At 31.9% G+C, this 14559-nt stretch overlaps 1 protein-coding gene across 1 annotated transcript; it reads left to right on the top strand.

Annotated features, from left to right (window-relative positions):
- The first annotated feature begins 6570 nt into the window (after positions 1-6570).
- Positions 6571-12732, top strand: LOC134712043 (uncharacterized). Its single transcript, XM_063573164.1, has 4 exons — positions 6571-6945; positions 9631-10208; positions 11450-11507; positions 12460-12732. Exons 1-4 carry the CDS (start codon positions 6832-6834, stop codon positions 12589-12591), a joined length of 882 nt encoding a protein of 293 aa, XP_063429234.1. The 5' UTR covers positions 6571-6831; the 3' UTR covers positions 12592-12732.
- Positions 12733-14559: the final 1827 nt, after the last annotated feature.

Here is a 14559-nt window from a genome sequence, read left to right as displayed (position 1 = left end):
AGGTGCAAACATTTGCAGCGGGATTAAACGTTTTAATGGGCCCAAACCTTCTCCCTTTTTCTGAAACAATAGCATAACATCACAACATAGAAACACATACGATAAAATATCAATTGGCAGACTTTACTCAATCAAAAAACGTATGATTACACAATGAACGAATAAATTTGATCTGCGATATCTGAATACAAATGCACAGTTAATTAAATATTAGAGACAAACATTCATGACCAAAAGGCTAACAAACAAATTCAAACACACTGAGAAATATTTAACCAATCAATGTTCACTTTAGAAAAAAAACGGTTTATTATAATCTTGAAGTTTATACAAATGTTGTAAGAATAAGTGAAAAATTGAAGATATTACAAATGATCAAAGCTGGTATACAGACAAGATCCATATAAATAAAAAATGACAAAAAAGCATTATAAACAGTATCAACAGGTCGAATTAACAAGAAAATACGATTTGAGAGTACTCGCAGTTACTGACAGCTAGTTAAAAGCCAAAACCAATTAATAGTAAAAAATCATGCATCAGAGACTAAAATCGACTAAAACACATCACAGGGATTTAGTATTTTAACGTCATTAATAGTCAAAGAAGACATGACTTGTGCAATGCCAAAAATAAATGTATCGACAGGTAGTAGTACAGTGAAGAGCGACTTCTATAGAAATAAAAGTTAACGTGGCTGTGTCCCCTATACATCTCGCCTCAATGTCTGTTACGACCGCGTCTTTTAGACTCTGGTGGATATCCTCATTTTGATATTGTCGTGAACGACACGTAATCATGAATTTCAGATATGAAAGACTGACTGGAAGAATAGTTTCAATTGTGGTAGAAATACAATCTATTAGCAGGAGTTATTTTAAAAGCTGCTACAAAATCATTTATTCTACCCAATCGTCTATAACAACCCCTTGTCCGATCGTCCGTTCATCATTCAAAGTTTACACCACTAGCTCTAAGGTTGTATCGAACAGAATGAATTCAAAGGAGTAGGTCCGGTATGGACTCATTTTGGCCTCAAATTTCAGTTTCATCTGACGAAAGATTTTGACCACTTTTTAAACACTTATGTGTCTATTTCACTTGATTCCATTAGTATAAGTGAAAGATTTTAACTGATTTAGTCATTAAAAACAATCCGATTCAAGCTCAAATATGAAAAATCTCTCAATATGTCAAAAAGCGTCACTTTTCAGATGGTTTTTGTCAAAAATGAAAGTGGCCGCATCCGTGTTCAGCCAAAACCTTTATATATGTTATGGATAAAATACAACTTACATTTCAATATTAAGGATGAACACGAATGCGGCCACTTTCGTTTTACGGGGAAACCGTCTAAAATTTAACTAAAATGATAGAATTTTGAATATTTCTGTTATTAAGCATGACTTAATGATGCTACAACCCGATATATGTGCATTGTATTGTCAAAAACAGCCCACATTTATGTAGCAGAAGCATTCAACTGTCCAATAAATAACTAAAAGTTTACATTTTAACAATTTTGTAAAACTGTTATTTTTTGGGCCCAAAAAGGGGTCTTACCGGACCTACTCCTTTAGTCGGTAGCATGACAGTAATGGGTTGAAACATTTTGACACATCATTCCCGCTACTTTAAATCCCGAATGGGTGCATATTTAGCACGGCATCGCGTGCCACTTCTTGTTATATGTTTATTTAATATTCCATTCTTTAAAAGTTGTTTCATATGTTTTGATAGTAATTATTCTCTAATGAAGTAGACTGAAACAACCTGTTTTTACATTTTTATTCTCCAACACCAGTTCTAAATTTCAGTATTGCATAATAGCGATAGAAGTAAACATTCGTTTTATATAGACTGTACAATAACACACTTACTAACTTTGATTTTTACCACCATCTTATCGATTATGTAACTGGGTTTGTTTCTTCTCAAATTCAAGCTCAATTGCAATTAATATTCTCTTATTTAAAACAAAAAATACATAAACAGCTAGAAGCTGCCATATGAGCCTGTATCGCTCACCTGGTTTATGCATTATGGCGTAATGTGTGATATTGCAGAGGCGGATTTAAGGGGGGGGGGGGCACAGTGGGCCCGGGCTTTCCTTTCGTTGGAAAATTTGGTAAATTATATAGTGATTCACTGAAGTTCAAGTATGACTGGACAGACAATCAGTGGGCGCCTCTTATAAAAATTTCTCGGTCCACCACTGCATTTCGGGGTGACATCCCATTATTCCGACAACCATTATTCCGACAGCCCACTTTTCCGACAGCCCATTACTCCGACAGCCCACTATTCCGACAACCCATTACTCCAACAGCCCATTATTCCGACAATGCATTTTTCTTATGTGGGTGGGTAAATTTTCTCTAAAAAAGACCAACTCCGGTTTCTGTAATAATTGTGGTTGTCCGTTTTGATTCCAATTATTCTTTCCATGAGGGATATAAGTCTCAGTACATTGAAGTAGATACACATGCTTGTTGCAACTGCTCAGTCCTTGCCCTGGTCCCTCTTTCGTTTTACGTGCGTATGTATTTTATTTTATTTACATTTCATCGTTTGTGTGTCCACTCTGAGTCTGTGCTGTTCTAGTTTGTTGTGTTGTTTTTGTGTGTGTCTTGATCTACCTTCTTTCACTAGAGTTACCCCCTTTCGCGTATCAGGAGAGTGAGGTTTCATCACTTTATTAACTACATAAAAAAATATATAGTAGTTGGATAACACTACCCGCCCTCTTTGGCCGCAACACTTTCAAAACCCCTTGTATCACTCATCTGAGTTTTATTTAAATTAATTTTGTCGCAGAAATAAGGGACTAATGTAGCGTCAGTCAAATTGAGAAAAACAAAGACACAAATACATACCCAGATCCTTAAAAATAAGATGACAACTAGGACGAAATATGTGCTCAGAAAAGATAAGCAATTCCATTTATGAATACGGTATCATGTTCGGGAATGTGAATCCACGAAATACGGAGACAGTACACAGCACTTCCAATAGCGATCGATCAGACATAGTCTGAGAGATGAGTCAGACACTCAATTCTTTTGTATTGATACCAATTTTATATCCCGAGCTTATTTCAAAATCTAGAAAAATATGCCTCTTTTATAATTGTTGAAGGAAGTGCAGGACTGATGATTTTAATTTTACAACAAAACGAAAAACAAATATGACGGACATGAACATTTCGGCAACTTCTTTTTCTTTTAAAAATATTCAAGAGGAAAAGTGATATTGGGTCGGTGACTGTTTAATTCAAATTCAAATTCAAATATATTTTATTGCTAATCAAAGCGCCCACAAGGAGCAGAACAATCAACATTAATTACATACAAATGATTACAAGTGATTCAATATGATTAAGACACAATGTTATAAAAGAAAAATAAACCAAAAAAAAAATATTTATCAACACAAATACAAGAATACAACAAGCACAGTGTTTAACAATATAAGGGGGGGGGTCACTGGGCATTTCTATATCTATATATTATTTAAGGAAACTTTCCTAAATGAGGATAAATTTTGCAATAATTCTCCGAGTTTCTGGAGTATGAAAGTATCTTCAGAGGACATTAGCCAAATAAATTGTGATTTAATATCTAAACCACTAAAATTTTTAAACCGTTGTTTTATTTCATTTAGAAAATTGAAACGAATATTTGAAAGTTTGTGGCACTGAAGAAGAAAATGAATTTCATCCTCAACCTCAGTACCACACAATTTACAGATACGTTCTGACACTGTCAGATTTTTGTACCTTCCCCTCTCAATCTCTAAATCGTGAGCACTGATACGGAATTTTGTTAAATGATGTCTATATCTAAAATTTTCCTGCAAAAGGTAATTTTCTAAGCAAAATCTGCTTTTAAAAAGTCTATAAGTTCTGAGCTTGTTACCATATAGTTTATTGCCTCTGAAATCATTATTAAGCTCAGTTTGCCATATTAAATCATATTTTGATTGCATCTTTTTACATAAATAGTTTTTTAACTTAGTCTTTAAATTAAGTGCATAATTTTCATTGATGCTCAAGTATTTAAATAAAGTTTGAATACTGGTATACCAGCTCTTTTTGTGCTCATCATGTAGAGATTTTGAGAGGTTGAAAGCCTCTTTTAATAATAAGTCATCAGATTTTTTTAAACGTATATAATATTTAAACATATTTAACAAAACCTCCAAAAATAGAGGATATCTGCCAAGTTCACCCATAACTGCAATATTAGTTGCTTTTTTACTTACTCCAAGTATAAATTTACAAAAGCTTAAATGAGCCTTCTCTACTGCCATAGAAGTATCAGTCAACGTATTTTGACTGTTTAAATAGAACGATTGCAGTATAAAGGCAATAACAACTAGTAAGACATCTAAGACAATGTGTGAAAGTCTTGTCCTGCTTATGTCTTTCTCAAATTGTCTAATTGTAAAAACTTACAACATTATGTGTTTTGTGGCAAACTTGACACTTATTTTTTATTATAAAGAATGTTTTCAAAGAAAAAATATTTAGATATAATTGATTTTAAGAAAGGAAGTTCATATGTTAATTAAGAACCGGTGCTCACCCATTACATTAAGAATTGAGATTGCCAGATATTCCAAAAATCGTATTGTACAGCTGATAAAGTTGTGGATGAGCGTCATTTTTCAATCGAATGCTCACATTATCAAAATTTGAGGGAGAAACTCTTTCAACATATTCAGTCTAGCACATGTCAGAACTTTGTAAAGATAGATAAATATGATAAATCTTCGATGTAAACACAAGAAAAATTAACTATTGTAGGGGAAAGAAATGATGATTATATTGTTAGTTCTTTTGAATTTTATAGTACATGGTTTGATACGGACTGTTATTTAATATCAATAAGCTAGGTTTTTTTTCTATTTTGATTTGGCTCCAATTGTGACTGAGGCTATAAAGATAATTATATCATATTATTACTATGATATTAGTATTGTAAAATCTTAATGTTGACCCAATCATTAAACCGCTGCTTCGCAAAAAGTGTGAATATACTGCTTTACCTCTGTCTGTCCGTCCATTCATCCGTCACCTCGTCAGTCAGCCAGTCCGTCAGTTCGTCCTTCCGTCCCATGGATATTTTCGTAGCATCTTTTCACAAGGATTTCTGAAAGTTTTATTGAAGTTGGCTATATCGTGTGGTAGGTTTTCAGATTCATTCCTCAACAGATTCCTGTTTACCGAACACTTTTCACATGACAGCCAAATTGAAAATTTTCGTCACATTTTTCGCAGGAACTACAATACAATGATTTTTCATGGTTTATATAAGTCAGCTATATACGATGTGAGGCTTTTTCAGTTTCACAACTCAAAAACGAAGTATTTGTGCGAGAGCATCATCAGTAGCACGCACCATCACTGGTTGTTCTTGATTTTATATGCTGTTTATTACCCTTTAATTTGGAAAGTGAAATAATATTTTCTGTTATATTCTACTTGTACATTGTATATACAGATTTCGAATTGAGTGTATAGAAATAAACCAACAAAATAATTCAGAAGATAAAACCAACAATAGTTCAAAAGAAAAAACCAACAACAATTCAAAAGAAAAAACCAACAACAATTCAAAAGATAAAACCAGCAATATATTCAAAAGATAAAACCAGCAACAATTCAAAAGATAAAACCAACAATAATTCAAAAGAAAAAAACAATAATAATTCAAAAGATAAAACCAACAAAATAATTCAAAAGATAAAACCAACAATAATTCAAAAGATAAAACCAACAAAATAATTCAAAAGATAAAACAAACAAAATAATTCAAAAGATAAAACAAACAAAATAATTCAAAAGATAGAACCAACAAAATAATTCAAAAGATAAAACCAACAATAATTCAAAAGATAAAACAAACAATAATTCAAAAGATAAAACAAACAATAATTCAAAAGATAAAACAAACAATAATTCAAAAGATAAAACCAACAATAATTCAAAAGATAAAACAAACAATAATTCAAAAGATAAAACAAACAATAATTCAAAAGATAAAACCAACAAAATAATTCAGAAGATAAAACCAACAATAGTTCAAAAGAAAAAACCAACAACAATTCAAAAGATAAAACCAACAACAATTCAAAAGATAAAACCAGCAATAATTCAAAAGATAAAACCAGCAACAATTCAAAAGATAAAACCAACAATAATTCAAAAGAAAAAAACAACAATAATTCAAAAGATAAAACCAACAACAATTCAAAAGTAAAATCACAAAAATACTGAACTCAGAGGAAAATCAATACGGAAAGTCCATAATCACATGGCAAAATCTAATAACAAAACGCATCAAAAACGAATAGACAAGAACTGTCATATTCCTGACTTGGTACAGGCATTTTCAAATGTAGAAAATGGTGAATCAAAAGATAAAAAAACAATAAAATTTCAAACGATAAAACCAACAATAATTTAAAAGCTACAAAAGCTAAAACCAACATCCTGATTAATATCCTTAAACCAAGTGAGCTAACAACCTGAGAAATAACATGCTTGATATTATAAAATAAATAGCAGCTTCTTATCTCACAAGATTATAATTTATAGCTATCTTTTAAAATGCTAAAAATTCGAAGAATCGTCGTTCATTTTAAAATTACATGTACTAGGAAAAATTGTAAAAACTCAAGTGTTGAAAGTAATACAATTATAACACACTTGAACGCAGTGAAAGTTTGATAAAAATAGATTATGTGTGAGAGTGTTGATTTTAAGTAATTAGAAAAAGGATATATTTACATATGAGGAAATGAAACCTACCCTAGCTAGCCAGTGTGATGGTTGGGCTATTGTATAATATCATATTTCTATTGATATTCCATGTTTCATATTCAGAAGATAATTCTACGATATTATTTTGTAACGGAACTGATGGTGGTTTCTGTTCAAAGGTAAGACGTGTGTGTGTTGTAATATAATGTCATTTGTATCACACCCATTTCTGTTAAAGATTAGCCATTAATAATTTTACTCGTGGACGAATATAAACGCAAATGAATTATCATGTGTCTCCGGTCTTATATAGCTCAATAGTTTGTTGTTCTATCATTGATTATATATCATATTGTATTATGAATTTTAAAAATGTGAAGGTTATCTCACCACCTTAGATAATCATAGGAACAGACATTAAAGTCAGTATGTGTACAAACACAATCATTCAAAAGCTTTTTCCAGCACAAACATAAAAATAAAAACACGATTAGTAAGTATTTGGCTGGCGATTTCTTTTATTTGTTTCAAAATGGAACAGAAATCTCAGCACAAAAAAACAACTAAAAGTAGTATTATGGCAATTAAATGTATATTTCAACTACATGTACTAATATGGTGGGTTATCTTCTGCATTCCCATTTTTTTTCGTTTTCCAAATTATGTAGTGTGGTTGCTCGGATTAGTGCATATAAATAAATCTAAACACCAGAAATTATTTATTAGTAATGCAAGATTTTTCAGAATTGTTCTCATGTGTCTAATTTCTTAGTTATACTCAGAATTAACTAATATTTATGTAGTTTAAGCGATAACAGGAATTTGAGTTTTATCCGTACATTCAGTTATATAATATTTATGGGGAAGGAAATGTTGTTTTTTTTCTCGATACAATCAACATCCTCCTTGACAATGTCAATTTTCAATGATTAACAAAATGATGATTTTAAACCTCATATCCTGGTCTTTATTTACTGTTGTTGGTCTATCTACTAACAAAACCGAATGAATTGTTTCAATTTAAAATGTGACACGACTTTAATTATTATAGACCACAGGAATGATCAGGAATGCCGTAAAATGAATCATTCACTTTAATGAATTAATTTGCATCGATGTCAAGTAGTTTTTCGGTTGAAAGAGCCGAGTCGTTAGAGCCCATATTAGGTTTTGATTGTTTATAATATATGTCGAATCTTGATAAACTATGCTTACCATCTTACTTAATAAGTGAAGGAACCTGAAAATAGAAACATTTTACCAGCCGTGATTTCATTATATGATGTTAAAAACTTGTAAATAAAATTCGTGCAGTTGAAAATGTGTATATTTTTTTTATAACATGTGGATATTATTTCGAATTCTTGCAATTTCGAGCTTCTATATGTCTTTTAAGAGTCGTATTAACATGCACTAGTCCTGATATGCATGTAATATTTGCTACTGTACGTTCAACAATAGTTACATTCATCATCATCATCATCATCATCATCATCATCATAATTTCAAAACAAGCGTAAATAGATTTGTACAAACAAGGTTTATAAACAAAGGTAGTAAGGGTATAAAGCGATAGTACGAGCTTGTGTCATTGTCTGAAGGTCGTGGTCTGTGCATCACTAAATAAAAAGCAGTCAGACGTCAGAGGAATATGATACATACAATGTGTGTAGTATGATTTACAATCTCTCATAATAATGTAAACGGACCAAACTAAGAGAATAAATAAGCAGATAAACAAATTGTAATAATAATAAAAAGAAATATATGTTAAATAAAACTGAGAATTGAAATGGGGAAGATGTCGAAGAAACAACAACCCGACCAACGAGCAGATAACTGGCGAAGGCCACCAATGGGTCTTCATCGCAGCGAGAAAATTTCGCATTCGGAGATTGGCCTCAGCTTGACGTCATACTTATCTCCAAAACATAAAAATGAACTAAAAATTTCAAGACACATACAAGATCTTTAAAACCAATTGCAAAACTGTCTGTTTATCTTTTATTTTGTGTTATGAAAATCAGAATATGCTGTATGATTGCCAATGAGATAAATCTCCATCAAGGACAAAAAGACTTAAAAGTTAAGCAACTTAAATTTTTCTGGAATAAAAGGAAATAAGGAACAAATATCATATCCTAAAGTTAAAACACTTCATCTGGTGAATTTTCTAACTTGTCAATGTAAACATGTTATAACTTATAAGATATCTTCACGAGCTAGCTACTTGTAGAGAAAACGGGGTCGAAATTTTAGACAATTACCCAAACAAATTTTGTTTCTTGAAAACTTCTTTACGTTGGACACACAATCCATTATTTTATGGTATTTTTCATAGAATACACATTCAATCCCAATTCTTCATTTTGTCAAGTATCTTAAAGATGTTTGCTGCTCAGTTTTCAAAATATTTTTTCCATAAAACTAGTATATATTGATATATTGATAGGGGATTAATTGAGGGAAAAAAAGCAAAAAAAAATATGTAGGGGTCAATGTGCTTTTTTTCGAGATATTAGCCATTGGAATTTTGGTGGGAAAATGTTCTCTTTTGAATTTTCTTAGTTTAATGATAATCATTGACCAGTTAAAGTTTTCAAAAACTATTAAAAAATAAATAAGATTTTTATTAAGACTTTTACAAATAGCTGATAATTATACATGTAAAAGATTTATAAAAAGAAAAATGGGGGTTCATGGGCATTTTTTTAAGGCATTCAAATGGATAAAACCAGAGGATTTCGAAAATCTGACAAAAATTCCAAAACATGACAAGCAAACATCCTTAAGAAATCTTTTGAAACTAAATATAAACGTTTAAATGTTTTAATAAGACCTACAATTTATAATTATCTTTTCAGGTTTTACAGCCAGTAGAAGCTTTCTACTCCAGTAAAGTGGCGATTCTAGACAACACACTCAGTTCGATAATATGTCCTCCAGATGATATGAAACTTGTTTTGTTCGAATGTATATCTTTGGATAGATGTGACTGCAATAAAACCCTGGAAGTCTACGAACAATGTTTTGGTGATAAGTCATTTTGCAGCGAACAAGTCACCTCAACTTTTAGTACATTTACATACAAATGTAACAAAGAATTGAAATTAAATTGTCCCTCTCTTATATTACCCACACACAAAACAACATCGAGGAAGTCCACCACGACATCAACGTTAACGACAACTATTTCGTCGTCTGCCCATTTCAGGAATACGACGAGTAAACAAGCTTCCACGCAAACATTTCAGTCAACAAAAACAACAGCATCAGCAAAATTAACAACATTATCAAAAGAATTAACAACAGTTTCAAAAGAATCATTACCTACACACATTCCTTTTCCAACGAATCAAGAAAAAGAAGAGAAGAAGACAAAAGATGCCGTGATAGTGGTATTAGTCTTGAGTATTATCAGTCTTCTTGTAGTAACTGTTGGGTACGTTCAGTAACTAGTCAACACTTTAAAGAATGCATTATTTACATTGGCCATTAACAAGTGCCATTGGAATGTTAACAAAAAAAGGGTTGTGTCGTCCTACATTTACAAAGTTGACCCAAAACGGACATATATACGTTAATCCCATTTTTATTATCTAAGTATTTCCAACATTTGTCCATTTTGGAAACTAAAAAAAAAGGAATAGTTTCGGATTGCATGTATCGATTAATATTTTGATTGCTTTTTACAGCGGCAAATATGACATGCATTACCAGGACAAGTGCAATTTAGTTTAAAAAAATCCAGAGCTGACTTGAAGGCTACGAAAGATAAAATAGTATTTACATTCAGAGTGATTTTACCTTTTGCTATATCCAAGATTACTAACATTTTTCTACATCCAAGTGTATTTACCTTTTGCTACATCCAAATGTATTTAACTTTTGCTACATCAATGTGTGTTTACCTTTTGCTACATCAAAGTGTGTTGATGTTTTGCTACATCAAAGTGTGTTGATGTTTTACTGCATTAAAATAAAGTTACATGATGTCATATTAAAATGAGGAATTACATTTTTGTTAAAGTCATAAGAAACGAGTGACCGGTGAAAAATAATGTTCTTCCAATTCTTGAACCAATGCATACAAAAATCATAAACTTAGTCTTTCTTCTGTGCTCGAATTTATCATTTTTTCGTGTAAATTTCGTATAATCGTCATTTTTTTTTTCAATCGGTCAGTGTTGTTGTGAAAATATGGCAGGTAATTAAAGTTCGTATTTTGAAGCCGAAGTTTAACGATTGTCACCTGTTTGTCAACAATTGACGAAAAATAAACAAAAAGCATGGAAATTGAGCACGTGTTTAACATGTAAATTCAGATAATAGTTCATTTTAAGGACACCCATGCGTATTGTGGTCACCGGATTTTTACGAGATGGGTCACACTGAGGTCACCTTGCATACGGAAAATATGTCGGGGGAATTGCTTGCTGGAAGGAAGCAATTTAAATAAAGTAAACTTCTTCTAAATATGAATAAATTAAAGAATTTTCTTCAGAAAAAATTATATGTATATAAGTTTTGTAGTGAAAACTATCCATTGAGTTATAAAAAACATGCATTATTTTTTTTGATTTGAGGTTTCTTATGACTTTAAATCGGGGTAGAGTTAAATTTTCCAAGAAAAAAAAGTTGTTTTTTGTTATATTAAAGTGAAGTTAAATTTTATTTCTATAGAATGTATGTTTACAAAAAGAGAAGACGAAGAAGATTCCAAATACAAAAGGAACATGGGGTAACTTAACATTATTTAATATACACCGTGTCCAAAAATTAGAGGATGCATGTTATCATACAAGCAAGGCATGCAAGTGAAAGACTGGTGCCGCGTTATAGCTGGTCGGGGATCGATCTTTGAACTAGTAAAACCAAAAACTTAAACATTTGTTTTTCGCCGCTAAGCAAGCGGTATTTTAATAAGATCAAACCCTGTCGCTCCGGAGTAAAAGTTCCATGTCCCGTTAAGGTGACATGTCTTCCTTCTAACTGATACCTCTTAAAATAACACATTCAAATTCCTGTTCAGTAATGTAGGTCTAGTACAAAACGTGTACATTTTCATATCATGTTCTCGTGTTAGTAAGCATTTCACTTCCTTCTGAGATCAGCTCCTGAGTGCTTTACAGCCACCAATTATTATTATCGGGAAGTTCCTGATTGAATATTCCACTTATGTTCGTGTATATTAAAGTTAATACTAATAAATTACATAAATACTTCAAATAAACATTCTGTTTTTTCATAATACATTCAGCTCTACTGAATGTTGTATAAAATAGGGAAAGGCCTTAGTTGAGCGTAATGTTTTAGATCTGATGCATTTGATATACTCACATGCTCATTTCAGAATAATGTATTCGATAAACTCATATATAAAAAAGAAGATGTGGTATGATGCCAATAAGACAACTATCAACAAAAGAGGAAAATGACACAAACATTAACAACTATAGGTCACCGTACGGCCTTCAACAATGAGCAAAGCCCATACCGCATGCTCATTTCAGTATAATGTATTCGATTAACTCATACACTCATTTCAGAATAATGTATTCGATATACTCACATGCTCATTTCAGAATAATGTATTCGATAAACTCATATGCTCATTTCAGAATTATGAATTCGATAAACCCATATACTCGTTTCAGAATAATTTATTCGATAAACTCATAAACTCATTTCAGAATAATGTGACTCCAACCAATGGAAAATGTACATATACTGATGAAAACCACGAGCAAGGAGGAAAGAACAACACTCATGAACTTCAGTGTCAACAGTCTGTGATTCTGGAGTTGTGTGCAATGTCGAAATAAATCATGACGAATAGACTAGTATACAAACATACACTATTTTAAAATGTCTTTCAATCATTGTTATGTAATCAGTGTAATGAAATAGTACCAAACTGAGCAGACAATTCAGAACTCAGTTTTATTAAAATAATGTTGAAACTATTTCAAGAAACTGAATGTTCCAAACTATTAATGATAGCCTTTTAAACTTGACACATTTTGAGGCACCAAAGTAAGCATCTGTTTGTTGCTATACAATAAGAAAAAGATGCTATGATGCATATGTTATGATGGTATGATACTAAACCCCTAATGGGAGGGATTGTGCCTGATGTTCATATGATGAAATCATAATCTTTTGAACAGTAAGTTTAATTAAAGTCTGGAGCTGGCATGTCAGTTAACTGCTAGTAGTCTGTTGTTATTTATGTATTATTGTCATTTTGTTTATTTTCTTTGGTTACATCTTCTGACATCAGACTCGGACTTTTCTTGAACTGAATTTTAATGTGCGTATTGTTATGCGTTTACTTTTCTGCATTGGCAAGAGATATAGGGGGAGGGTTGAGATCTCACAAACATGTTTAACCCCGCCGCATTTTTGCACCTGTCCCAAGTCAGGAGCCTCTGGCCTTTGTTAGTCTTGTATTATTTTAATTTTAGTTTCTTGTGTACAATTTGGAAATTAGTATGGCGTTCTTTATCTTTGAACTAGTATATGTTTGTTTAGGGGCCAGCTGAAGGACGCCTCCGGGTGCGGGAATTTCTCGCTACATTTAAGACCTGTTGGTGACCTTCTGCTGTTGTTTTTTTCTTTCGTCGGTTTGTTGTCTCTTTGACACATTCCCCATTTCCATTCTCAATTTTAACATTTCTTCCAATGATTCTTTCGTTCCTGCACGATATGTTTTGCCTCTTTACATCATGCCAGCGTCCGTCTCAATCCAAATGATCTCGTTATCCTTTAGTATCTGTTCCCCAGCTCTGACATTCATATTTTTGGGGGTATTTTTGGAACTTGACACATTATGGTATCTCACGACTACGTCGGGCTGATAAAATATCCGTAATAAAAAAGATACCACTACAGAATCATTTTCATAACACCTAAGACAATACCATTTTTTGACTCTCTCGGGTTATTAATTAACTGGGTCAGATTAGGTGAACGTTCGTCTGTAATTCCAACTTTTCAGTATCGTACATGTTTTCGACATTTAAACTGCGGGGTCGCCAAAGGTTCTAAACGCCTAAATCAAATAATGCGAATAACTATCAGAGAACTAAACCTTGTGTATTGATTAAAATGTTGTATACTTACTTTTTTTTTCTTCTCCTCGTGTACCTGCATGTACTTTACTTTTTTATTCTATTTCATGATTTGCAATAACACTATAAATACAACGATCGTTGCTACTTTTGTTAATACCTGCTTCGTCGGAATTCATACCTCATAACTTGGTCATTATAGAACGGGTCAGAAGCCCAAGAACATCATGTTTAAAGACTAGTATAATGGCTGTCTTGCCCTGATGTGAAAGGAAAACCACACAAAAGACAGAGGTCGTTTCTTGTATACGAATTACTGCGTATATTAAAATCAGAATGTTTGTGTTCAAAGTCACTATACGTGTATTAATGACCCAATTAAAGTGGTTTGAGAATTGTTTTGCTTATATTTATTAAGAATATTGTTTGTAACCAAATCATAATTTATTTTTGTTGAACATAAATAAAGATAAAAAAAAATGTGTATTTGTTGTTCATTCAGAATACACCGATATGTAGCATAAATGAATATTAAAAAATATCTTTAAGTGCACTCCGTGTTTCACATTTCCTTAAATTCCAGAGTAACATGATTTTAATTGAATTGTCTTGATAAATGAGCAGATACAGATCGAGTGTTTTGACTGAAAGAAGGAGGTACCAACCTAATCAATATGAAAAGTAGCACAAGATAAAATAACTTGGTCTAATAAAGGTGAT

Source organism: Mytilus trossulus, chromosome 3, assembly GCF_036588685.1.
Source record: "Mytilus trossulus isolate FHL-02 chromosome 3, PNRI_Mtr1.1.1.hap1, whole genome shotgun sequence".
In the NCBI taxonomy this organism is placed as follows: domain Eukaryota; kingdom Metazoa; phylum Mollusca; class Bivalvia; order Mytilida; family Mytilidae; genus Mytilus; species Mytilus trossulus.
Note: the sequence above shows the minus strand (reverse complement) of the source record. Positions and strands in the feature narration are given on the sequence as shown.

What these genes read in the sequence shown, in the direction of transcription:
- LOC134712043 (XM_063573164.1), top strand. Translation starts at nt 6,832, where the DNA reads ATGGTTGGGCTATTGTATAATATCATATTTCTATTGATATTCCATGTT. An exon ending in ATGGTGGTTTCTGTTCAAAG is followed by an intron (nt 6,946 to 9,630) that starts GTAAGACGTGTG and finishes TTATCTTTTCAG; the next exon opens with GTTTTACAGCCAGTAGAAGC. An exon ending in AAATACAAAAGGAACATGGG is followed by an intron (nt 11,508 to 12,459) that starts GTAACTTAACAT and finishes AACTCATTTCAG; the next exon opens with AATAATGTGACTCCAACCAA.